This window comes from Ochotona princeps, chromosome 4 (genome assembly GCF_030435755.1).
Source record: "Ochotona princeps isolate mOchPri1 chromosome 4, mOchPri1.hap1, whole genome shotgun sequence".
NCBI classification, from domain to species: domain Eukaryota; kingdom Metazoa; phylum Chordata; class Mammalia; order Lagomorpha; family Ochotonidae; genus Ochotona; species Ochotona princeps.
Window position 1 is genome coordinate 323366 of NC_080835.1, and position 25502 is coordinate 348867.

The window sequence follows — 25502 nt, forward strand, 5'->3', positions numbered from 1 at the left end:
TCTCTCTGCTCTCTCTCCTCTCCCCTCTTTTCTCCTCCTGATTTTCACCACCTCTACCCGTTCCTGCCCCGTTGGAATAAACCTCCTAAGATACCTCGTTGCGTCTGGTGTGTTTCAGCTCACGGTAAAGAACCAGGTTGTGGGAATTAGCTGCGCGTAATAATATCGTAATATCGTATGAACTAGAACTCTACCATCTTTTTAAATAACTAACATTTGGTGCCATGACTGGTCGGTTTCCCCCGGCACTTGGCCGTGTGGCCTTCGGGCCTTCGGCCATTACCGGGACCCGAGCCGTGAGAACTGTGATCTGTGTTAACTGTCTTCATCTGTGCCACTGAGACTCGTCAGCAGCCGTCAGAATCCATCTCCATCCGCCCGCTGGTTCGTGAATTCATCTCCAACGGCCTGTTCCTGTCTTCGGCCTGTTCCTGCCTTCGCCCTCTTCACCTGCCAGTTCCAGGATTCTCTACCTCCACGTGGCCGTTCCTGAGTTCATCTGACCTGACGGTGCTAGCATCTGCCTCCATCCAGCAACAACATAGCCCAGACGCGTGCTCCCCGGTACTCCATCTGCACGTGGAGCACACGAGGTATTCCCCATCTTCCCGAATGCTAAGTTGTTGCATGCATACACTGTTGTAGGTAGGGTTCCCTCTCAGCCCTTGGAGTTTTGGGTGCGGCTTGGCACATTTGTGCTCCTCTAACCAGGTCTGATTTTCCACTTATGTGAGTTTTTGGGAGACAGGTTCTGTAAACCCTGGCCAGGTGCCGTGTCTCTTAGCCACCGGGCTGGAAGTCCCCTGACCACTGGGTCACTACGGGGGCCCCCTGTACCTCCGAGTTGGGCCACTGGGCTGGACCACTGGGTCGTTTTTAACAACTTCGGATACAGGTGGTGTTTTGGGACCTGGCTTGTCCCTTACGTAGAGGGTGACGACCTTCTACGAGAGCCAGTTTTTCCTGACCACCGGTCGTTTTCACGGACCACCGGGTCCACTGTGTTAATCAGTCCTGAGTCTTAATCATGGGAGCTATTTTTTTCATTGCCAGTTCCTCCCAACACCCCCTTGGGCTGTTTTCTATCAAATTTAGAAACCCTTCAATTGGCTCGTTACCTAAAACGTAAGACTCTAATACGCCTCTGTAATGTGGATTGGCCTCAGTATTCCCTAGCTAACTCCTCCAGGTGGCCGGTTAATGACACTCTGGATCCGGACATCCTCCGGAATCTAGCTGACTAGTGTGTGCATTCGGAAAAATGGGCGGGCGGTCTCATTCCCTCTTCACTCAGCTTTCTGTCTGTCTTTTCCATAGTTTTCTAGCCATGAAGTAGGAAACCCCAGTGCCCTCTTCCGGGGCTCTGGCGCCACGTGCTTTCCCTATCTCTTTTGTCATCTAAGAAACCGCCATCTTATTCTCCATCTGCAGTCAGCCCCACCCCATCCCTCTGTCCGCCGTCTTGCCTTTTCTCTCCCTTCCATCCCCCTGTCTGAAGGTCTCTGTTTGCTCTCCACACTGGATAGCAAAGATTTCCTGTTTAAAACTTTTTTTCTGTTTTAACCCTTGGCCTAACTTGCTTTGCCAGTTTCTTTTGACTTGACCACACCCAGCTACCCTAAGGGCCTAAATTTCTCTAACTTTCCCTCCCACCCCTTAGCTTTGAGGGGTGGAGTAAGAGATAAGTGATTTAGCCTTTCTTTAAAAAACAAAGAGGAAAAAGAAAAAATGCAACTTGTTCTGTAACTAAATGTAATGTAACAGTTATATATAAAATACACTGGTATAAATTATGTATACTGGTGCTTATGTGCATTGGTCAAAATGTTTTCTTATTGTGAAGTTGTTCCAAGTTGTGGGATTATTTGGGTTCAACAATGAATTGATCAACCAGACATTTTAAGCTTACTTGACACCCTTCACAGTCATTTAACAGTCATTTAAAAACTCAAACATTTCAAACTTACTGATTTTTGATATTCCCAGCAAGGCATCATGGGAATGTCAAAAAGAACTTATCTCTCATTTTGTAGAGATGACCACTAATTAGGCTGTTTGGATTTTATCAAAAGGTGCTGTTAAGATGTGAAGTGGTATAAACTTTATATTATAGTAATGAAATGTTAACAAACTGCTATTATATTTTATGTATCATTTATACATGATATTTTGCTATAATTGTCAAAATATCACTAAAGTCTAATGAATTTGTTGCATTATTAATCACAATTGTTATCCTAATGAACAAGGCCTAGAGGCCTAAACAGTACAAGTGTGTAGTAAATAGATGTTTACATTTGTCGATATTATAATTCTAACAGTGAATGCTTCATCTTCTAGTTCCAACAGATACTATTGCATCCACTGCAGATAGAGCTAAAGTTGAACAGTTTTCAACTGAAAGCATCTTTAATTCGGGTTGCTGAGAGCAAGATGTAATTCTAAATAACGTAACTTTAAAACATCTAAGAGATTTTTCAAAAGCTGTTACAAAACTTGTTTTATTTTATAATGTAAGCTGGCATGCATGTACATGTTTATGTGGCAAACTATGTGGTCTGTTTTAATTGACTTATAGATGAAAATCTTCATAGATGAGAATTGCTAAGCTAAATCTTTTAATTTTGCTTTAAACAATTCCTTGAGATTAGGGCCACAGAGTAATCCTCCAGCTTCCTAAAATGCCTGAGGAATGACTTTGAGTATATTCCATTAGATTCTATGTAGAGAATAGGTGATGTACAGATAGCAGACTCTTAACTGCCCTGGACATTAGGAAAGAACTTTAGAAACTTACAAATGGGACCTGGATGTACCCTGATATCCTCTTAAAGGGGTCACTATGGTCTTTTACCTCAGAGACCAGGAGGGGATCCCATGGCAGAGCAGGATGTGAGAGGTGTGTGTTCCTGGTTCCAGTGAGACCCCCGGAGGCCTCCCAAGTGCTCTTCATTGCAGAAGCAATGGACACTTCGCCAAGGATCATCAGAAAGGACGCCCAGGGCCATGTCCCAACTACCAAGGAGGTCATTGGAGATGTGACTGCCCCTGAAGGCCAAGTACTTCAGGTCAGTCATTTCCCATTGGATCTCCAACACGGGACTGAAGCAGCCCAGGAACCTGCACAGGCTCAAGGCCATCCACGGACTTCGGTGACAGCTCGGAACAGCACCCAAGAGCCCCAGGTGGTTCTCACAGTGGAAGGGAAACTGTAAGTTTCCATCTGGACACTGCCTTCTCTGTCCTAGCTAGCTTTGGCTTCTTCCCTCTCTTACAGTGACCATCAGGGTCTCTCAGGAGCCCCAGATTAGCTTAGGTGACAGATTAATCTAGAAGCTCAGAAAAGAAGCATTCCTAGGGAAAACTTAGTTAACCTGTAATTGTTCAGCCTGCCTCAATGACCAGGCTCCTAATAGACATGTTTGCCATCTCCCTCTTCAGTTTTTGCTAGACTTCACTGAGGAAGGATACTCTCACTGCCCTAAGGCAGACTTCATGTCTTGCTCATAATTTGCCAAGTTATTTGTGATTTCTCAGCTTACCTATTTAAGATTCTTGTGTTCAATTGCCAGTACATGACTTGTTAGCCTATAAGTTAGTAGATTGCTTGCCTCTGCCTTAAAGTGTATAAAGTTCTGTAAAATCTTGTTGGAATATTATAAACTGCTGAGTTATTGTACATGAAAACTAGTTAAAATCTTGTGCCATCTACAATGTGACTAGTAGTCTTGTAACAGAATGTTTTAAGTACTGTGCTTTATGTTCCAGGCTATGTCTTCCTGAAACTCTTAGGGCTTGCAACGATTGGTAAAGTATAATTGTTAATTGTTAAATCTAGCACTTGCCTGCTTCCCAGCTAGATTCAAAGTTACTATAAACATCAAATGCAGGCCCGGCGGCGTGGTCTAGAAAGCCCCGGGATCCCATATGGGCGCCGGTTCTAATCCCGGCAGCTCCACTTCCCATCCAGCTCCCTGCTTGTGGCCTGGGAAAGCAGTGGAGGACGGCCCAATGCTTTGGGACACTGCACCCGCGTGGGAGACCCGGAAGAGGTTCCAGGTTCCCGGCATCGGATCGGCGCGCATCGGCCCGTTGTGGCTCACTTGGGGAGTGAATCATCGGACGGAAGATCTTCCTCTCTGTCTCTCCTCCTCTGTGTATATCTGGCTGTAATAAAATGAATAAATCTTTAAAAAAAAAAAAAAACATCAAATGCAATAATTGTTAAGTTACTCAAGGAGTCAGCTTGCATTTACCTGTCTTGTGATGGGTTTGTATTCTGATGCCATACACTAATCTTTTCATTGTTTCAGATAACAATTTCATACAACCCAAAAGGTTTAATGTGTTCCATTGCATTCATTGGGTATGTTTCAAAATTTGGGACTTGAAGTAGTTATAAATCTAGTCCATCATTTTAAACTAATGTTTACTCTGACAAAGTTTGAAACCTGACAATTCTTTTACATCTAAGCTTGAAAGCCCAAGTACTCCAGCTGGGTTTTTAACTGAACTCATGACCTGCTAGGTTGGGAAAGATTGTAATTATGATTTGTTTTGTTATCTAGACTTCAAGAAAGAGAAACCTTCACGTGCCAGGCAGTACTTCAGACACCTGATGACTTCTACTTCTACCAGGAACCTCTAGAACCCCTTACTCCTGCAGTTACTCAACAACGCCCCCTTTCAGCTCGAAGAAGCTAGAGCGGTCGTCGTCCTTTATCCCTGTTCAGTCCTCTGTTTGGAAATGTGAGGAGTTAGATAGGATGATAGGTAGCCAGGGTCTCTGGTTCCTGGTGAAGCTACCCTGTCTATGCTGACCATTCAGGAGTAATGCAGAATCAACTACAAGAAGGCCTGGCTAAGAGAAAATCAACTCAAGCCAGCTTTTCAATAAGGACTCTTAATAACCCTTCCCTCCATTCCCAGCCACTGAAATGTAAAATTTTTTTCATCAAACCATTAACCAGTTTCTTTTGCAGGACTAGAAGCGTCCCTCCGTCTCCCACTCTTCCCACCAGGCTGCAACCACTGCCAAGAGAGACCAGCTCCTTAGAAGCCAGAGAACAATGCCCCTCTTCCTTTATATATAACAAAAGGGAGGAATGTAAGGAGTTATTCCAATATCCTTCCCTGGACGGTGCCATTCCTCCTTCCTCACAGCTCACGAAACTCCCGCCGGATTCCACCTGAATCCCACCTCCCAATCTTCCAGCCCCCTCCCCAACTCCGCCCACTCGCCAATCATCCCTAGGCATTCACCTGCAGGCACCAATCCCCTGGGGGCCTGGCCTCAATCCCTCCCAATCCCCACCCCCTACACCTGGCAGACAAAAAGGCCCCCCAGGTGCGGCTCGCTCTCTTATCTCTCCCTCTCTTACCCCGCTCCTACCTCTCTCTTATCCCTCCTTCTCTGGTCTCTGTCTCTCTACTCTCTCTCCTCTCCCCTCTTTTCTCCTCCTGATTTTCACCACCTCTACCCGTTCCTGCCCCGTTGGAATAAACCTCCTAAGATACCTCGTTGCGTCTGGTGTGTTTCAGCTCACGGTAAAGAACCAGGTTGTGGGAATTAGCTGCGCGTAATAATATCGTAATATCATATGAACTAGAACTCTACCATCTTTTTAAATAACTAACACCCTGGGCGTCAACGCGCGCGGTCCACCAGGCGCCTTTCCCGGACTTCTCCCGGGAACTGGGCTCGGCTCCACGGCGGGACGCGGCTGCCCCTCAGGCTCCCCACCGGCCGAGGAGGGAGCCGGCCCGGCCCCGAGAGCCCGCGGCGTCGCCATCCCGCGCCTCGGCCCGCCCCGCGCCAGGGCCTGCCCAGGGCGCGCGCGGCCGAGCCCCCACGCCTTCTCCCCGCTTCCTGGGGACGGAATCCCGGGAGAGCGCTACCAGGGAGCTCCGTCCCGGGCCTCGGAGTTGCTCAACTCGGCGGACACACCCTGCCCGCGACTCCCGGCGTGCTGCGCGGGACGCGCTGACATCACCGGGCGCCCCGGCGCCGGGCGGAGTCGCTGCCTCCGAACCCCGACCCCTCCCGGGCCCTGGACCCCGACCCCGGCCTCGGCCCCGGCCCCGATCGCCCGGGGCGCAGCCTCGGCGGCGGCCCAGCCACGACAGCAGAGCCGGGCGCACGCCCGGGGGACGCCGGGCCGAGGCGGCGCGCGGACGGGCGGACCTCCCCAGCCGAGCGGCTCCCCGCCGGAACGCGGCGCCGCGCAGACTGACCTGGACCGGCGGCGAGCAGCGGGAGACGGGCGGCGAGGCGGCGGCGGCGGCGGGTCACCCGGGCGGGCGGCGCCCAAGGGGCGAGGTCTCCGCGGCTCCGGAGGCGGGGCGGCCCGAGGGGCGGGGTCGTGGCCGGGCCTCGTCCGGGCCGGGCGCGCGGTCCACGTGGCCCGGGCTCCGCCGGCTTGCTGGGGCCGGGAGGACGGCGCGCGGGACAACACGGAGCCGGAGGGCTCTGGAGCTGGAACGGGGGTCAGCGGCGGGAGGCAGGATCCCGGAAGCCCCGAGCCTGTGCAGCCCCTGCCAGAGGTGACCGGCATCGGAAAGCACTTCCGCCCTAGGCGCAGTGGATGAAACTCCCAGGCCTGGCGGTCTGAGCGGGAGCTGCGACTACGGCCCTGAGTGACACTTGAAAGTGGGACACACGGCTCTGAGATGAGCTGACAGACTGGGTTGCAGGGGGCTTGGAGGGCCGAGTCCCCCTCTAGAGCGATCCCTAGAGATGGGTGACAGCAAGCAGCTGTAGAAACAGGTGCAGGTCTGGACTCCACAGAGAAGGCTGTCCTGTCTTCCCGACTTCCTTCCCACCCATGGGTACCATGTACCCGTGCCACACACGTCTGCCCTGGCCGCCCAAGCACATCACTCTTCCACACTGAGGGTCTGTGAAGAGGGCCCAACTCCCCAAGGCGAGAGGCTCCAGCAGGGTGGGGCCCTGGGCCTGGCTTGGGGTGCTGTCTCCTCAGGGCATCTGCTCAGCGAGTCACTCCAAGATGCTTAAGGAATGAGGGATGAGGCTGCCTAAGAGAAACATTCCAGCGACCTGTTAGGCCTCACAGAAAGCCAGTAACCCAGCATGGGCGGGGGAGCCTTCCGTTGCCACACACAGGATCCTGGAGTTAGCATATTGCTCACTAGGTTGAGTCATCCTTCCAAGTTCTCATGAACAGAAAGGGTGGGGTGCTACAACCAATCCCGGGTGTCAGCACCAAGTGTCCCTGAGGCGTCAGGTGTGACGGCCCCAGGTATCCCTGCAGTGTCAGGTGTGACGGCCCCAGGTGTCCCTGCAGTGTCAGGTGTGACGGCCCCATCAGGCGTGACTGCACCAGGTGTCCCTGAGGTGTCAGGTGTGACGGCCCCAGGTGTCCCTGAGACATCTGGTTATGTTGTCTGGGGAATGTACCAGCAGATTTTTGATCTCATAAACATATTTTCTTACAAGCAAAATTGTTGAGTTAGATAGCCACACCGCACATACAGTGGCAGCCCAAGGATGGCATCCCAGCCCAGTAAAGGCCAGGGAGTGCCCATCTGTCCGCAGCAGTCGGCAGCCAGTGGGAGACCAGGCCCACACTGCTGGCTGTCCAGACTCACCGGTGCCTGAGGGCAAGCGGCCACTTCTCAGTCAACCAGCCAATGGCCATCCTCCCAGCTCACCCTTGGGAAGGGAGTCAGGTGGGGCTGGGTGGCCACAGGCATCTACACTGCAGTTTCTGAGGTCACTCGCTGCACCCCTGGTCTGGGGACTTGCTGGGAGAGCTGGACCCTCTCCCAGGCCCATGGGGTGGCCCCTATGCCCCTCCTTCCTACTATGGGAAGTGAACCTGGCCAGCATCGCTGCTCCTGACACCCAAATACGGAGGCTTATGGCAGCTGTTCTTGAACAAGCATGTGCATGAGGTGTGCCCACACATGGACAACATGCAGGCACACATGTGCGTACATGGGTACACACATTCACAACTCGCTGACCCATGTTGCTGAGCTCAGGCCCTGGAGCAGCTGCTGGAACTCACTTGGTGGACCAGGCACCTCCTGCTGGCGTGAGCACCCCCAAATGGCTGTGCAGGTCCCGTCCCTGGTCCCTGACTCAGCCGCACCAAAGAGCTTGTTACCCAACCAGGACCTCCACGGGAACACCAGCTGGAGACCAGGCCCACACTCCCTCCCTGGTGCCTTGGAGACTCAGCATGGACTGTGAGGCTGGAAGATCCTGGCGGGCACTGGACCAAGATATTGCATCTACAAGGACCCAAAGAGGGCGGGCTGACAGTGGTACCCACACACCCCACAGGCAATTGGGCAAAGCAGCATGAGGCACGGTTCCTGGGCTCAGCTCAGCAATTGCAGGCAGCTGGCGCACAGAGGGCAGGTACCAACCCTCCCCTAGAGGAAGCTCTGTGCTCCCGACCTCTGCTGGCAGGTCACCCTCACTGCCCACAGCAGGTCTAGTCCTAACACTTGCCGTGGGCCCATGCATGACAGCCAGGCCCCCTCTGGCCACCCACACCTCAGCCTGGCCCTGGGGGGTCTTGCCCATCCTTCCGTCAGGCCACAAGAGCCTCTAGGTTGCCCCCAGTCCCACATGACTCCTAGGGGTTACCCAGCTGACCACAGAATGCCTGGTGGTGAGTGGATACTGCTGCCAGCCACAGCGCCAGCCTCAACCCCTCCTGCTTCCCCACAGAGGAGCGAGGGACCTGAGCCCTAAGACCGACCTGTCCAGGGGACCATGGCCTCCTCACAGCCCATCCAGCCCGAGCCTGACCCAGGGGCTCTCCCGGACCGAGGAGGGGTTCCTTTCCCTGCTCCAGGCCCTCGGCTGAGTCTGCCCCTGGGAAAGCACCCGCAGGACCCAGTGGGGGAGTAGGGTGCAGCCAGCCCAGGGCCACAGGCAGACCCCCAGGCCAGGAGGGTCTGTATCAGCAGGCCAGGCCCTGCCTGAGACTGTACCCGATGTCAGGACCCATCCTGGAACAGCCCAGGGGGTCCCAGAAACTTCCCAAGAGCCTACTCCCTACAGGGCATGCAGGAACCTGCCTGCACTCGGGGGCCCCAGTCTGAGCTCACCCAAGCCTTTGGGACACTCCAACAAGCCTGGGAGGGGGAGCTGGCAGGCCGGCCCTCACACTTCCCCCGCTCCCCATGGCCGGCTAGGCCAGGCACAGAGGGCAGCACAGGGCTCTGGGATCCTCATATGTGTCCAGACCTGGCCTGACTCCAGCCTCAGTCCATGTCCCACTGGACCACCAGCCGCGGTCAGCCCCCACACCCCTGGTCAGCCTGTACAATGTGCCTCAGGCTGTCCAGCCAGAAGCAAGGACCAATAGGAACTAGGGGCCACAGCCTGCCTCCAGGCCCAGCAGTACAGGGAGGAGTAGTGACTATGTGGGTCCCCACCCCCACCACTGCCAGATAGTGCAGGGCTGAATGCCCAGGCCCCCTCCCCCTGCTGTCCCCCTCTGGAGACCCAGGCAGCAAGCCCTCAGCTGCCCACAGCGCAGACCCTGCCAAGCCTTCCTGGTGACTGCCTCACCCAGGGCGTGGAATCCACATCCCAAACCACGGGGCCTGGCTGTGGAATGAGCACCAAGGCCCCAGGAGGCAGCAAGTGGGTGGGCGGGTCAGACCCACCTGAGGTCTAACCCGGCAAACACAGGGAGGGACAGTCCCACTGCCCTGGCCAGGGCCCCATGCCCGAGGTCAGCAGCCAGTTAGGCTGGGCAAGGAGTGACTACCCCACCCCGCCTCTCAGGAGACAAACAGCACCCCTCGGGCCTCCCATGACATCCACCCCCACATCCCCAGGGACGCTGGCCTTCCCTGGCCCTCAGCAGCAGGGGAAAGCAGGGCGCCGGACCCTGCAGGGAGGCCAGTGCCCAGGGCAACTTCACCCCCACCAGGGAAACTGGCTGCCCAGTGTCACTGGGGCAAGGGGCCTAGCCCCCTGTGGCCACACAGCAGTGACCCAGACCCAAGGATCAGAATGACTGCTCCAGCCCAGGCCTGGGGGGCGCAGGAACCCCGAGGGTGGCAGTGGCCTGAGGACAAGTCCTCCACCCTGCAGATCAGCAACAGAGACTGTGGCCACATGCGGTCAGGCTTCCAGGGCCTCCTTCATCAGACACCACAGTCGGGACCGACAAATAATTTACTGCGACTTCAACCCACCGACGGGGCCCTCACGGGGCCAGGAGCCGTCGGTGGCAGGGGGCTAGGGACTCAGGAACAGTTTGAGAGTCCGTGGGATGTGACCACTAGGGCACCGCTGTCCACTGTCCCCAGGCGGGCAGGCAGGGCTCCAGCAGGGCCTTCCTTCCGTCCGCACTTGCTCCCTATGTCCAGGAGCTCCATAGCCTGCGACTGCACTGTGGGGAGAAAGAGGGCGCCACTGAGCACGGACAGGCTCCAGCATGGTCACGGGTCAGCAGTCTGGAGCTGTGGCCAGAGGTAGCATAGTCCGGGGCAGGCATAAGGGATGACAGGCAGGGGTTGGCGTGGTCAGGAGCCGGTGTGGCCAAGGGCAGTGCAGCCGGCCAGCGGCCTGCGCCTCACCTGCTCAGGACAGCACGCACTTGCAGCTCAGGCAGCCGCGGCCGCCCTCCTCAGGCGGGTTCAGCTTGCGTAGCTTATGCTGCCTGATCTCGCGCACCAGCGTGTAGAAGGCGTCCTCCACGCCCTGTGGGCAGACAGGAGCTCAGGGCCTGCACACAGCTCCTGCAGAACCCCCAGCCCCCCAGCTCCTCTGAGTCACAGTGGGGGTCGCCGGTAGCCCCAGTAAGGGCCCGGGCTCCCCAGAAAGCAGGGGGCAGGGCCCGAGATCACAGCTCCAGCCTGGCTCCGGGCAGCTCTCCAGCAGGGACCCCCCGCCTTGCCCGCTGGGGGCAGCCCAGGACTGCAGGGCGAGAGCCAGCCCGGCCCCCGCCGCCCTCACTGCTCTGCTGCCCAGGGAGACTTACAGCGCGGGGGGCCGCCGGGTCACAGGGGTCCCGGGGGGGTCCCAGAGCAGCTGCCCTGTGTGGAGGGAGAGGGGCCATGAGCGCTGCTCCCTGTGGGGCGGGTGGGGGCGGCAGGGGGCGGCAGGGCCCTGGCGGGAGGCGGAGGTGCTCACCTGCCGGGTCTTGGCCGACGTCTCAATGTAGGGGATGCCGTAGCTGCGGGCCAGCTCCTGGGCCTGCCGGGACTCCACCGTGCGTGCCGCCAAGTCACATTTGTTCCCCACCAGCACCATGGGCACGTCGTCTGAGTCCTTCACCCTCTTGATCTGCTCCCTGAGACGCATGTGTGAGCAGGTGGCCAAGAGCACAGGCCCTCCTGCTCACCCCACACACCCCACCTGCTCACCCCACACCCCCCACCTGCTCACCCCATCTGCTCACGCCACACAGCCCTCCTGCTCACCCCACACAGGCCCTCCTGCTCACCCCACGCAGGCCCAACTCCTCACCCCACACACCCCACCTGCTCACCCCACACAGCCCTTCTGCTCACCCCACGCACGCCCAACTCCTCATCTCACACAGCCCTCCTGCTCACCCCACACAGCCCTCCTGCTCACCCCACCTGATCACCCCACACAGGCCCACACACCCCACATGCTCACCCCACACAGTCCTCCTACTCACCCCATCTGTTCACCCCACACACCCCACCTGCTCACCCCACACAGTCCTCCTACTCACCCCACACAGGCCCACACAGCCCTCCTGCTAATCCCACACAGCCCTCCTACTCACCCCACACAGCCCACCTGCTCACCCCACACAGGCCCACCTGCTCACCCCACCTGCTCACCCCACACAGCCCACCTGCTCACCCCACACAGCCCTCCTACTCACCCAACACACCCCACCTGCTCACCCCACACAGTCCTCCTACTCACCCCACACAGGCCCACACAGCCCTCCTGCTAATCCCACACAGTCCTCCTACTCACCCCACACAGCCCACCTGCTCACTCCACACAGGCCCACCTGCTCACCCCACCTGCTCACCCCACACAGCCCACCTGCTCACCCCACACAGCCCTCCTACTCACCCAACACAGCCCACCTGCTCACCCCACACAGCCCTCCTGCTCACCCCACACAGCCCTCCTGCTAACCCCACACAGGCCCACACACCCCACCTGCTCACCCCACACAGCCCTCCTGTTCACCCCACTTGCTCACCCCACACAGCCCACCTGCTCACCCCACACAGCCCTCCTGTTCACCCCTATGCAGCCCACCTGGTGCGCACCTGTACTGGTGGACGTCCTCGAAGGATTTGGTGTTGTTGATGGCGAACACGCAAAGGAAGCCCTCTCCCGTGCGCATGTACTGGTCCCGCATGGCACTGTACTCTTCCTGGCCAGCCGTGTCCAGAATGTCCAGCAGGCACGTCTCCCCATCGATGACCACCTGCTTCCGGTATGAGTCCTGCAAGAGGTGACGTCTCAGGGACCCTGCAGCTTCCAATGCCAACCCCACCACCGCCTGTGCCAGCCATGGCTGAGTGGGCAGGTGCTCACCCAGGGGACTGAAGTCCCCAGCTCACCTCCACACGGGGTGTGCGTGAGATGCCCAGGCTCACTTCTATGGGGGGACCTGCTCACTTCTACAGAGGGGGGACCCTAGCTCACCCATTTGGGCATCCCCACTTACCTCTATGGGGGTGTCCACGTCACGTGGCTCCCCTCTATGGTGGGGGGGTCCCTGCTCACCTCTATGGTGGGGTCATATTCGTCCACAAAGTGGTTCTGGATTAGCTGGATGGTCAGCGCGCTCTTGCCCACGCCCCCGGCGCCCACGACCACCAGCTTATACTCCGTCATCGCTCCTCGCCGCGGAGCCTCCTGCCCCACCTGCCAAGAGGGCACGCTGGCTCAGGCCGGGCCAGGCCCTGGCGGGGGAGCGAGAGCTGGCGGCCCCGCGCGTCTCCCCAATTAGAAGCTGCTGCGTAGGCAGAAGCCGGCGCGGAGGCCCCGCGGGCTGAGCTGACGCTCCCGGAACAGGTCCTGCCGCGCCGGGCCGCGGCCTGCCCGGGCAGGCCAGCCCCGTGCCCCGCGCCCCGCGCCCCGCGCCCCGCGCCCCGCAGGTGCCGCGCCGGCCGGGGCTCGGGAGCGCGGGGCCGAGCCGCGCGGGGAGGCGCCCGGCGCCATAGCAGAGGCGGCGCCCGCAGCCGGAGGGCGCGGGAGGCCGGCGAGGGGCCGCGGCCCAGGGTCCCCCCGCCGCCGCGCGCACTCACCGCTCACGCGCGCGACTGCCCCCGCAGCCGGGGCCGGGGCCGGGGCCGGGGCGCGGGCGGGCGCGGGCTGCAGGCGCACGGCGCGCCCCGCGCATGGGCTCCGTCCGCGGCGGGTGCGGCTCGGCCTGCGGACGCCGGACACTCTGCCGCGGCCCGCGCGCCCCGCCCCGCGCCCGTCCGTCAGCCTGGCGCGCGCGGCCATTGGCGAGGCGGCCCGTCCCTCAGGCGCGGGGGCCGGGCGGGGCTTCCGGGAGGGGCTGGCTGGGCGGTGCCCGGGGGGCGCGCGGGCCGCGGCTGCGGGCTCGGGGGCGCGGGACGGCGCGCGGTCCTCCCGGCTGAAGTGGCCCGAAGCACTAACGTCGAATCGAAGCCAAAAGTTGTTGCGGAGCCGGACTTGCGTCCTCCGGCAGGAAACGGGCGCGCGGGGCGCTCGGCCGTGCTGTCCGCCCCGGCGTCGGGGTGACCGCGCGCCCCGCGTCCCTCCAGCCTGGGGGCGCCCGAACCCCCACTCCCGGCCCTAGCAACGGCCGCCGGGGGCGTGGCCGCGCCGGAGCTCCCCGCGGCTCATGAATATTCACACATGCAGATGAATCCCGCGCGGTTTCCATGGTTCCCGGGCCGCGACCCCGCGGGCCGGAAGAACAGCCGGAGTCCGTGGGCGCCCAGGGCTGAGCCCTGGGCCGGGCACCCTGGCGCCCCTCAGGTCAGTGCCCCCCGGAGACCGTGCCCACGCCTCGGGGCTGCTGTGGGCGGCTCCAGCCTGGGGGCAAGGGACAGGGGAGGCTCCCGCAAGGGCAGAGGCAGAGGGGACCCAGGTTTCCAGCCTGGGGCCTTGGGGCGCTACAGGGGGACTGGACAGCTTGCTGGAGGGCTTAGCCCCCTTGGGCACCCGTGGGTGTCCCGGTGCAGCCTGGCTCCCTGGTCATCTGTGAGGCCTGAGGGATGGAGTAGAGGTGGACTTGGTGGGGCAGCAGGAAACCCTGGGCAGTGGGGGACCTCCTGGCGGACTGCACCCTCTCTGAGGCCGGCCCCGTTAGCCCCTCGGTAGCTGTGTGCTTTGGGGCAAAGGGTGATATCTGGTGTCCACACCCAGCTCTGTCTGCCTTCCCCTCAGTGGGGCCCAGTCCCCCAGCTTCTAGCTGGCCAGGGGCTCCTGGCTGCATGCTGGTTCCTGACTCCCTCTGCCTCTGCAGTTGCCTGCTGCTAGTGTGGGGCCTGGCCCCAGCCCTACCCCGGGATTCCTGGGCACCCAGGGGTGCCTGGACACGAGACCCCATCAGCAGGCCAACTCAACGCTTTCACAGGCACCACCTGGGGACACATGCCTCCCCCTGGCCCGGATGTCTGACCCATGGCAGAAGGCCGCCAGCTGCAGGTGAGGAGCCCAGTGGGGTCTCAGGGACCCTTGGGTGCAGACAGCTGGCCTGGCCCTCCTTAGGCCTTGGAGCCATGAGACCCCATCCCGTGCACCCCAAGGCTAGGCACCCAAGCAGCCCCCTCAGGCCCAGCCTGGAGCCTTCTGATCGTGTGGGGTATCTGCTGAGCCGCGGGCTCACAGCTTGCCCCTGCTCCCACCCTTTCCCAGCAGGCTATGTGGACAGATGCAGGCTGGGATGGATCCCACAAACCTCGGCCAAACCCAGCTAACATCCAGGTGCGGGAGCTAAGCTGGCGAGGCCTGCCCAACCCCTGCCCCCAGAGCCAGGGCCCAGGCAGCCCCAGGGAACAGCTGGAGGAGACACACCTGTGCCCCAGCCGGCTGGTAAGTGCCCCACAGGCACCATGTGGGGTGACAGCCCGGGGCCTCCTTTCTGCTGCCATCCAGTCTGCCCCCTGAGCTGCAGTACTGCCTTTGTGACTGGGTTCCCCCACAGACCCTGAGGCCAGCACCCCAGTGCCCAGGATCCCCTCAAGCGTTTGGACTGAGCCAGGCGGCCTGGCTGAACCAGAGCAGAGTCCCTCGCTCATTGCAACGGCCGAGGCTGCAGTGGGAACAGATGGCCAGGGCACAGGGTCCCAGACCCTTGGCCCATGTTGGGTGTGTGCCGGGCTGGCCTCAGGCCCGCCTGGGGGAGGAGGGCGAGGGAGGCGTCCGCTGAGGCAGCCCCGGAACATGGGACAGGTCCCTCTACCCAGGCAGTGTCACTCTTGCTCATGCCAGTCATTCATATCCTGCCTGCCACACCATCCATGGCCAGCAGAGAAGGGCCAGGAAGCTGCCTGACCATGAACGTGACAGGGAGTGAGTGATCGTCACCCACCTCCATTGCCTTCTGCAGCAAGCCCTGGCCGGGGTAGAAGACCTCCGTCTAGTACAGGTTCTGCAGATGTGTGTGGACACCCGCAGGGGCAGCCTGGGGAACTTTGGTGAGAGTTCCCCCCACCACTACCCCAGCTCCTCCCACCACTACCCCAGCTCCTCCCACCACTACCCAGCTCCTCCCACCACTGCCCAGCTCCGCCCACCACTACCCCAGCTCCGCCCTCCCTTGCCCAGCTCCTCCCACCACCCAGGCTCCACCCACCTCTGCCCAGCTCTGTCCACTGCCCCAGCCCTGTGCATGGAGTGGGGAAGGGTAAGGAGTGGGAGAGGAGAGGGAGGGGGCCCACACTGGCTCCCTCCCTGGTCATGAAAGTCACGGTTGTGGGTTGTGTATGGAGCACTGAGATCAGAGCAGGGCTCAGGCCATACTTACAGCCAGCCCACCACCAGGTCTCCACACTTCGGGTACTTAGCACCTGGAGCCAAGTGAAACAGAGCAGGTGTCAGGGGCTTGCAGGAGCAGTAGGAAGGAAGGGCTCCCACCTTCCCCACAGGTTCCCCAACTTCTTACGCACGATGGCACTCCAGCAGTGTCCTGCAGCCTGGCAGCATCCCCTAGCTGTCCCCCAGCCTGGCAGCATCCCCTAGCTGTCCCGCAGCCTGGCAGCATCCCCTAGCTGTCCCGCAGCCTGGCAGCATCCCCTAGCTGTCCCGCAGCCTGGCAGCATCCCCTAGCTGTCCCGCAGCCTGGCAGCATCCCCTAGCTGTCCCCCAGCCTGGCAGCATCCCCTAGCTGCCCCGCAGCCTGGCAGCATCCCCTAGCTGCCCCCCAGCCTGGCAGCATCCCCTAGCTGCCCCCCAGCCTGGCAGCATCCCCTAGCTGTCCCCCAGCCTGGCAGCATCCCCTAGCTGTCCCGCAGCCTGGCAGAATCCGCTAGCTGTCCCGCAGCCTGGCAGCATCCCCTAGCTGTCCCCCAGCCTGGCAGCATCCCCTAGCTGTCCCGCAGCCTGGCAGCATCCCCTAGCTGTCCCGCAGCCTGGCAGCATCCCCTAGCTGTCCCGCAGCCTGGCAGCATCCCCTAGCTGTGTCCTGCAACCTGGCAGCATCCCCTAGCTGTGTCCTGCAGCCTGGCAGCATCCCCTAGCTGTGTCCTGCAGCCTGGCAGCATCCCCTAGCTGTGTCCTGCAGCCTAGCAGCATCCCCTAGCTGTCCCGCAGCCCAGCAGTGTCCCCCAGCCTGGCAGCATCCCCTAGCTGTCCCGCAGCCCAGCAGTGTCCCCCAGCCTGGCAGCATCCCCTAGCTGTCCCGCAGCCCAGCAGTGTCCCCCAGCCTGGCAGCATCCCCTAGCTGTCCCGCAGCCCAGTAGTGTCCCGCAGCCTGGCAGCATCCCCTAGCTGTCCCCCCAGCCTGGCAGCATCCTCTAGCTGTCCCCCAGCCCAGCAGCGTCCCCCAGCCTGGCAGCATCCCCTAGCTGTCCCGCAGCCCAGCAGTGTCCCCCAGCCTGGCAGCATCCCCTAGCTGTGTCCCCCAGGCCAGCAGCATCCCCCCAGCCCAGCAGTGTGCCCCTAGCCTGGCAGCATCCCCCAACAGTGTGTTCCCAGCCCAGCAGCATCTCCCAGACTAACAGTATCCCCCAGCAGTGTCCCCCCAGCCTGGCAGCATCTCCATGTGTTGGCTCCTAGTGTGGGGAGGTCCACATGCCTGGTTGGACATCACTTTGCTTCCTGGTTGGCTCTTGAACCCTTGGCTTGGCCACCCAGGGGCTCCAAGCACCTCCTGCCTGCAGTGTGGTCTTGCATCCTGAGCCACTGACCGGCCCTGGGACTTGGGTCCCTGCTAGGACACCGGCCAGCTGGGGTTCCCCCCGGCCCCCAGGAACATATTGTGCACTCTAGGGTCAGGCCTTTACCCTGGTCCAGCCTGCAGTCCGGGCTTGGCTGTAAGGGGGCATGGTGAGGGAGTAGAGAGTGGGTATGGCAGGGAGGAAGCGCTCAGCTTCCCCGCTTGTGGCCCCCAGGAGTGCACCTGCCCAAGCTGAGACAGCTGAAGTTGAATGGCAGCCATCTGGGCTCCCTCAGGTAAGTGCCTCCCTGGGGTGTGGTTGAGGGGTGAGGAGTCCACAGAGCCAAGGGGGGCAAGTCTGTGGACTCCTCGGGCTGTAAGCCTGCAATGACACAGTGGACATGAATTCAAGTGAATCTTTTTAAGATTTATTTACTTGAGTTAGAAAGAGGGCCTTCCACTTGCTGGCTCCCTTCCCCAAAACCCTGCAACGGCTGAGGCAGGGCTAGACTGAATCAGGAGCCACCTCCAGGTCTCACATGTGGGCGCAGAGTGCCAAGAACTTGGGCCATTTTCTGTTTTCCTACACCATAAGTGGAACAACCAGGACTTGAACCAGTACCCAAATGGGATGCTGGCACCTACCAGCAGAAGCCTAACTCGATGTACTGCAGTGCTAGGCCCACCCTCCAGCTCCTGTAAGGAAGGAGGCATGGGTAGACAGGCAAAGCCACCAAGCCACCAGCAGGCGAGGGACAGACACAGCTGAGGCCGAGTGTGTGGACGAGGCACTGGCCCGGTGGGGGGTCCATCAGAGCATGGCCGAGAGCTGTTCTGTGACCGATCCATGAGAGCACAAGGTGGGGACATGATGGGGTCAGGTACAGGGCCACCCCCACCCCCCCTGTCCTCCGTGACTCAGAGTCTCAGCAGTCCTGCATGGTGTGCCTCAGGGACAAAATCCTTGCAGCCTGGGGCAGCTTGCCAGGGCCAGGAGAGACTGGGCAGGATGAGGGATCCTGCCCCCCACGGCCCAGCTGCTAGCTAGAACAGGCTGCCCTCAAGGGCACATTCCTGACCCCAACCCTCTGCAGGGACCTGGGCAGCTCCCTGGGCCACCTGCAGGTGCTGTGGCTGGCCCGCTGCGGCCTGGCAGATCTGGATGGCATCAGCTCCCTGCCTGAGCTAAAGGTGGCTGTGTGGTGCCTCCAGGGGGGCAGTGGGAAGGGCCTGCAGGGCAGGGCTGGGGGACGGGGCAGAGACCGGTCTGGCCCTTGGCCAGCTGAGTCCCATCCTGCCAGGAGCTCTACGTCTCCTACAATGACATCTCAGACCTGAGCCCGCTGTGCCTGCTGGAGCAGCTGGAGGTGCTGGATTTGGAAGGCAACAGTGTGGAAGACCTGGAGCAGGTGCAGTACCTGCAGCTGTGCCGGCGCCTGGCGACACTCACTCTGGAGGGCAACCTGGTGTGTCTGCGGCCAGCCCCTGGCCCCTCCGGAGAGGTGCGGCTGGATGCCGGGGGCCTGGGAGGACCTCTTCTGTGGCCCTAGTTCCTTGGCCTTCCCACGGCCCAGAGACCCCTGCCTCGCCTCCATGCCTGACTCTCCCTTCCCTGGAGGCCTGACTGCAGAGCGTGCTGCCTCCTGGGTGGGACCCTCAGGCCAGCCGCCCTGCCCCGTGGTGTCCTCTCAGCGTGGGGCAGCACACACACAGAGATGCACACCCCCTCACACACGGCACTGTCCACTCACCCCCATGGCCACCACAGCGTGCCTGTGGACTGCCGTCCACCTCACTGGCCGCTGGGGTCAGCATCCCACTGGGGCATGAAGGGAATGGGTATGCATCCTGCTTTAGTGGGGGTGATCCCGGGGCCAGCCCCACAGCTCCCCCTACGCTGCCCTGCTGTAGGTCTAAGTGAGCCCCAGGATACAGGACTCACTGGACCCACACCTGCCAACCTTAAGCCTCACCCTGCATCTGCAGGCACCCAAGGGCTACAACTACAGGGCAGAGGTGAGGCGGCTCCTCCCACAACTGCAGGTCCTGGATGAGGTGCCGGCTGTCCAGACAAGTCTGCCGGCCCCTCAGCCCCTCACCCAGGACTGGCTCCTGGTCAAGAAGGCCATCAAGCAGGCCAGTGTCCTGGACAGCCTGCTCCCTAGGCCGGGTATGGACGCAGCACCAAGCCCTCGGCCCCATGAGGGAGAGCCTTCGGGCATCTGACTGTGGGGTATGGGCTGATGTGGGGTGACATGAGTTGACAGTGTCACTCTGCTGTGACCTGGGCAGGTGGAGCCCTCAGAATCCCCGAGTGTGGACTGGACTTGGCTCTGCCTGGGCCGCAGCCCCAGGTTCCTGAAGACCACAGTGACCATGCCAGCAGCCTCACCCACGGTAACCAGCCCTACCTGATCCCAGGCTGCCCTCAGGCCCTGGCCCCAGGCCAGGCCCAGCCACATGCTGCTATCCCCCAGGTGGTGGCCAAGTCCTGTGTGGGAATCCCACCAGAGGCCTGTGGGAGCGCAGGCAGCAAGAGCAGGTACCTTAGTGCCCCAGGAAGCCCACAGCCCTGCTCGGCCCCCTGCCCTGGCCCTCCACCCAGGTGCCCCAGGAAGCCCACAGCCCTGCTCGGCCCCCTGCCCTGCCCTTGTCCTGGTCTTCTCCATGTTGTTTGTACTGGGGCCCTACACCTGTCCAAGGCGGCTTCTCCAGCCCCCGTTTCTTTAGGCCTGGGCCTCTGCCGAGCAGTTGCCCTGGTGTGGGCCAGCAAAACTTGCTGCCAGCACCCCAGGCCCAGAGCCCACACCTGCACAGAGCTACACTGACCACCTGGCTGTGGCTGGGCTTCAGCCCCAGATGGAACTTGACCTGTGGTAGGTGACCCCTCACACCCCAATCCTGCTGCACCCTGTCTGGTTCGGGGGTGCTCAGGATGGGGAGCTGCCTGGGCTGAGCAGTCATTAGCCCAGGTCAGCACTCTGTGGACAAAGCGAGCTGTGGCTTCTTGCCTAGCCTTACCTCAGCCCCCTCCCTCACAGGCCCTTGGACCTCCAGCACCACAGAGCTGCAGCCCCCTGGGCCCTGCAGAGGGTCCCTGAGGTAAAAGAGGACCAGGCTGGTCCCAGGATTTGCTGCAGCCCCCTAAGCCTGCCCACCCAGCTCCGGAGCCCCAGAGTAACTGACCCCCACCTTGGGGTGGTCTCCCTCACCTCTGACCTGCAGGACCCTGAAGCTTACAACACAGGTGGGCCACTTCCAAGTACCCCTGCTCTCCCCCTCAAGAGCCCCTGGGGCTGGAGCCAAGAGAGGGAGGGAGAGGGGCCTCCCGCCGGACTGTATGCACAGGGCTAGGGCCACAGCACGGGATGCCCTGGGCACCCGGGTGGATGTGCCCATTGGGCAGCGTAGGTGAACCTTGAGGGTCTCTGCAAGTGGGAGGTCACGTGGGTTTAGGAGGGATTCTCAGCCTCACAGCTGCTGGCAGGGGCTGAAGGGGCCACATTGAGGCCTCCTGCTGGCACCAAGCCCAGAGGGACCCGGAGCGACTCTGGCCATTGACCCCTGGTGACCAGGGCCCCCACCTACCTGCCCCCCAGCAGCATCAGAGGTCATGGAGCTGGGTCATCAGAAAGTGGAGAGTGTGATGGTCCCTCTGACATGCCTCCTTTCTTGCTTTTTAGAACCCTCTGGGAGCTTATGCTGTACCCTGGCACTTTCGCCCCCCAAGTACCCCCTGGCTTCCAGGGGCAGTCGCACCCCCGGCTCCACAGAGCTGTTGCTCAGGGGGTGGCGGCTTCGAGCCCTGGGCGGCCTGACGGCGCTGAGGACCGCGGAGGTGGCCTCGGGCCCCCCAGCACAGGGACAGCCGGACACAAAGGTAGCGGCAGAGGCAGCAGCAGGGGTCCAGGGCCTGCAGCACCTGCCACCCCTAAACCCGCTCACCCCGACCCCTGCTCACCCTTAGCCCAACCCCTGGGCAGGTACACTGGGCTATGAGGTGGGCCTGGTCCCAACCAGTCCTTTGGGTAAAAGGAAGCAGAAGACAGAAGCCCCCCAAGGTGTCCCTCCCTAGAGGCCAACTCAGAACCCCTTGCCCACCAGTGCCCGTGGATCAGGTGAACCGTTTCCAAGTGTAGGTGACGTTTTAATAAATGGGCGGCAGGCACCACCTGCCTAGCGCCAGTACCGCCTGCTCCTGTCTGCTGTGATGGGTGGACAGCAGAGGAAGCGGAAGCCGAACCTGCTCTCTGCTGTGTTCTGCATGGACAGCAGCACCATCGGGCAGTCCCGGTCCACGCTCCTGCGGCCAACCTGCAGGGGCGGGTCAGCGCGGCCGCCCTGCGCACCCAGAGTGCCATGCACCCCGCATGCCCCGCGGGCCTGCTCTCACCTGCACTTGTCGCTCCTTCCTGGCCTGGCAGTCCTCCAGGCCCAGCCTGGCTTCTGATGGGGTATGAGGATGGCTCAGGTGAGACCGGCTCGTCCCACCCTCTGCCCCCTGCCACCCCCCGACCCAGCGCACCCAGGAGGAAGGGCAGGAGCTCTGGCACAGGGCTCTCGAAACACTTGGTCTGCGATGGCACTTCCTGGGAATGCAAAGCATCGCACGGGGATAGTGACGGCATCTTCACGGGGGCTGGCATGTTGGCGGGGCAGGGGGTCCTGGCAGCCCGCGACTCGCCCAAGGCAAGGTGGTCCTGCCCAGGCCTGGGCCTCCTCCAGGAAGTCCTGGGAAAGTCAGTGGGGGCACAGGCCTGGCGAGGGGATCCCGGGGTTGGGAAAGCGAATGGAGTCCGCAGCCACCACGGGGGCCTTCCGTGCCCGCCTGGGGCCTGCCGCATCCGGCCCTTGCGCGGGTATGGAGGCTGGAGCCGCGGCTCTGGAAGGTCAGCGCCAAGCTGGGCCTCTGGGAGCGGGAAGCCATCGACCGACAGGATGGTGTCCTCAGCACAGAGCCTCGCAGTAGCAGTCACGCAGTGTGGGGCCTGGTGTTCGCTGAGGACCTGAGGTCCAGCAGGGCATGTTGGCCCGTGCACCACATGCCACCGCCTGGCTGTCCTGCACTGGGACGCGCACCCACCTCGCCTTTGGGCCCCAGCAGCAGGGTCACACAGCCTGGGCTGACGTGGAAGAGGATGGGCTCCTGGCCAGAATTCAAGGGCTGCCTTTTCTGCGTGCCGCAGCCACTCTCACTCCAGATCTGCATGTGGCACAGGCGTACGCGTGAGGTGCGTGACGTGGGGTAGCGGCAGGGTGTGGGGAGGGTGGGGCGCGCGCAGGGAGTGCACCGTGAGCTGGCGCCGGGGTCCCAGGTGCGTGCCAGGCGGGAACCGGTACAGGCGCACAGGGAAGCCGTGCTCCAGCTGCCGCAGCGTGACACCCGCCAGGTCGGCTGTCTGCTCCCGAGACTGGTTGAGGATGCGCACGAATTTCTGCCGGCGGCTCACCGCAACGATCTTCAGGTGGCTGCCAGCGGGCAGGCGGGCAGGAAGGCGAAGCTGTGCCTGCCCACCAGCCCAGCAGAGCAGAACCCTGCCCACTCCTGCCTGCGCCCACTCACCTCAACCCGGAACCCATGTGCAGGTGGTCGGGCTCTGCCACCTTGCTCCTGGTGGGCTCTCCTGCGGACGTCATCTGTTGACCTGGGGAAAGCCCTTCCAAGGGGGCCCCTCGTGGGGTCTGTCTGTGGGGATGTCTTGCCCCGAAGCGACGCTGAACTGGCTGGGAACAGCCAGCTGGGCCAGGGGATGACGGGCCCCTGGGGGAGCCCACTCCACCTTCTGAGGGCTCCTCCCTGCCCAGGCTCCTGGTTGCCACGCCCCTCGGCGCCTGCGCTTCTTCAGGGGCTAGCTGGCAGCTACTGGAGTCGGAGCCTGCACCCCTGGAGCTGCTACTGCTGGGCTGGGGCAAGGAGCTCCACTCCACACTCTTGTGGCGCCTCTGGTCCGGCTGTGAGCCCTGGGACGGGGGCTCCCTGGGGACCAGGTTCTGCTCAGTGGCAGCTCCATCCCTGAACCCCAGACCTGCCCACACCTCCAAGGAATCTAGCCTGGCCTCCTGGTGGGACGACCATGCCCCAGAGCTCCTCCCTGCCCACTGCTGAGCTGAGAGTGAAGGTCTGCAGCCCAATGCTGGGACCTGGCACCCTGCCCCTTGCCATCACCTGGGCTCTGGGTTGGGCTCAAAGTCAGTGAAGAGGTTGGGGTAGCGGCGGGCAATGCTGTTCCAGTCCGTGTCCTCCAGACGGAAGCCCTGGCCAGCGAGCAAGAGGCTTGGGGTCCCGCTGGCCTGCAGGGTGGCAGTGGAGCCCTGCCAGGCTGGGCCTGAGGGTTGCTCACCTCCCTAGACCCCAAGGCCGGATCACTGTCTTCCATGTCACTGGGCTCCCTGAGGGTCTCTGCGGTCACCACCTGCATGCAGAGACCAAAGATGGAAGCTTGGGGGGAGAGTGCCTCTCTTGTTTGACCTTGCAAGTGCTGGGCAGGTTCCCCGACCCAGGAGGGGCACTTAGCCGCAGGGCAGGGTAGATACCCACCTCCACACTGCCAGTCTGGGAGCGCAGCGTGCGGCCCACCCAGGAGGCCCGTGCCAGCTGCAGCAGGCAGGACTTCTGGTAGACCTGCAGCTCTGCCTCTAGCTGCTGCAGGGTGCGGGTCGCCTGCAGCAGGCGCTGCTCCAACATCTCCTTGTCCTGGCCAGAGGGTCAGGGTGTGAGCCGGGCCAACAAGGTGCCCTCTCCCTGCTCCCAGGGCCCATCACCTCACCTGCTGGGCCCCCCACTCCCTGAGCCTCCGTCCCACCAGCTGGCCCCCCCACTCCCTGAGCCTCCGTCCCACCAGCTGGACCCCCCACTCCCTGAGCCTCCGTCCCACCAGCTGGACCCCCCACTCCCTGAGCCTCCGTCCCACCAGCTGGACCCCCCACTCCCTGAGCCTCCGTCCCACCAGCTTGGACCCCCACTCCCTGAGCCCCCGTCTCACCAGCTGGGGTCCCCACTCCCTGAGCCCCCGTCTCACCAGCTTGGCCCCCCACTCCACAAGCTCCTGTCTCACCTGCTGGGCCCCCCACTCCCTGAGCCTCCGTCTCACCAGCTTGGCCCCCCACTCCCTGAGCCCCCGTCTCACCAGCTGGCCCCCCTACTCCCTGAGCCCCCGTCTCACCAGCTGGCCCCCCCACTCCCTGAGCCCCCGTCTCACCAGCTTGGCCCCCCACTCCCTGAGCCCCCGTCTCACCAGCTGGCCCCCCCACTCCCTGAGCCTCCGTCTCACCAGCTGGCCCCCCCACTCCCTGAGCCCCCGTCTCACCAGCTTGGCCCCCCACTCCCTGAGCCCCCGTCTCACCAGCTGACCCCCCCACTCCACAAGCTCCTATCTTACCTGCTGGCTCTTCTCCTTCTGCTCCTGCAGCTCCAGCCTGAGCTTATGCACCTGGTTCTGCAAGAGCTTCTCCTGACTGTGGGGGCTCCTGGGGGGACAGGTGTCATCCCCCAACCGGGCAGGGCTGTGGGGGCTCCTGGGGGTCATCCCCCAACCGGGCAGGGCTGTGGGGGCTCCTGGGGGTCATCCCCCAACGGGGCAGGGCTGTGGGGGCTCCTGGGGGTCATCCCCCAACCGGGCAGGGCTGTGGGGGCTCCTAGGGGACAGGCTTGCTCAGCACACCCCCAACCTCTGGACAAGGGTCCAGGTCTGACCCAGGGTCAGGCGAGAAGCCAGGTTTAGGGCGGGGAGGGAAGCCTTGTGCTGACCTCTGGGGTGGGAATCCGGCCACCTCCTGCAGCACACGCTGGTGCTGGGTATTGCAGCCGTTCTTGACGGCCCATCGCAGTGCTTGGATCTCCAGCTCCCGCTGCCCCCACAGCAGCTGCAGTGTGCGGGGGTCCAGGGTCTCGGGTGCCAAGCTGCAAGGCCAGCGTGCCTGGGGCTCCAGCAACCCGCTCCCCCTGCCGGGCCTCCCCTCCCCCACTTACTGCAGGGTAGCAGAGGCAGCCCCGGGTGGGGAAACAGGCTTTGTGTCCTGCTGGCTGGTGGGCAAGCCTGTGGGAGGCTTGAGGTCCCCAGCACTGGGGTCTCTTGCCAGGCCTGGGGGAGCCTCCTCCTCGGCCTCTGGAGGGTCCAGGCCAGCCTTGGGAGTCATCAACGATGTGCTGGGGGAGCTGGGTGGGCTGGGCCAGCTGTCCCTGTGTCCTGTAGGTGGGCCCCTGCTGGCCTGTCC

At 61.9% G+C, this 25502-nt stretch overlaps 4 protein-coding genes across 13 annotated transcripts in view; 1 reads left to right on the forward strand and 3 right to left on the reverse strand.

The window, feature by feature from the left end:
- Window positions 1-10147: 10147 nt before the first annotated feature.
- Window positions 10148-13402, reverse strand: LOC131480140 (GTPase HRas). 2 transcript variants are annotated; one of them, XM_058662629.1, is made up of 6 exons: window positions 13243-13401; window positions 12719-12859; window positions 12256-12434; window positions 11126-11285; window positions 10570-10693; window positions 10148-10382 (listed from the first exon to the last, which is right to left on the reverse strand). In XM_058662629.1, the coding sequence occupies exons 2-5, from the start codon at window positions 12827-12829 to the stop codon at window positions 10574-10576; spliced, it is 570 nt and encodes a 189-aa protein (XP_058518612.1). In that variant the 5' UTR covers window positions 12830-12859; window positions 13243-13401; the 3' UTR covers window positions 10148-10382; window positions 10570-10573. The 2 variants fall into 2 exon arrangements, with proteins under 2 accessions (XP_058518612.1, XP_058518613.1); XM_058662630.1 differs by lacking the exon at window positions 10148-10382 and adding an exon at window positions 10974-11028 and having other exon boundaries at window positions 13243-13402.
- Window positions 13403-13697: 295 nt separating this feature from the next.
- LOC131480136 (leucine-rich repeat-containing protein 56-like) lies at window positions 13698-21352 on the forward strand. 7 transcript variants are annotated; one of them, XM_058662613.1, is made up of 13 exons: window positions 13814-13945; window positions 14496-14617; window positions 14828-15004; window positions 15522-15609; window positions 17524-17584; window positions 18383-18479; window positions 18590-18790; window positions 19275-19458; window positions 19581-19685; window positions 19766-19830; window positions 20019-20164; window positions 20330-20535; window positions 20972-21351. In XM_058662613.1, exons 2-13 carry the CDS (start codon window positions 14594-14596, stop codon window positions 21253-21255), a joined length of 1638 nt encoding a protein of 545 aa, XP_058518596.1. In that variant the 5' UTR covers window positions 13814-13945; window positions 14496-14593; the 3' UTR covers window positions 21256-21351. The 7 variants fall into 7 exon arrangements, with proteins under 7 accessions (XP_058518593.1, XP_058518594.1, XP_058518600.1 ...); XM_058662616.1 differs by having other exon boundaries at window positions 14831-15004; XM_058662612.1 differs by having other exon boundaries at window positions 14547-14617.
- The window catches only part of LOC131480137 (deformed epidermal autoregulatory factor 1 homolog), a 59283-nt gene continuing 51150 nt past the window's right edge, over window positions 17370-25502 (reverse strand). For all 3 annotated transcript variants that reach the window (XM_058662620.1, XM_058662619.1, XM_058662618.1), the window contains exon 13: window positions 17370-17380. The gene's annotated coding sequence lies outside the window, so the exon portion shown is untranslated. The remainder of the gene's footprint in view (window positions 17381-25502) is intronic.
- LOC131480135 (lamin tail domain-containing protein 2-like) lies at window positions 21439-25492 on the reverse strand. The gene is made up of 11 exons (XM_058662609.1): window positions 25258-25492; window positions 25036-25188; window positions 24668-24755; window positions 23827-23982; window positions 23630-23701; window positions 23455-23543; window positions 22852-23265; window positions 22580-22757; window positions 22372-22491; window positions 21814-22294; window positions 21439-21734 (listed from the first exon to the last, which is right to left on the reverse strand). Exons 1-11 carry the CDS (start codon window positions 25422-25424, stop codon window positions 21616-21618), a joined length of 2037 nt encoding a protein of 678 aa, XP_058518592.1. The 5' UTR covers window positions 25425-25492; the 3' UTR covers window positions 21439-21615.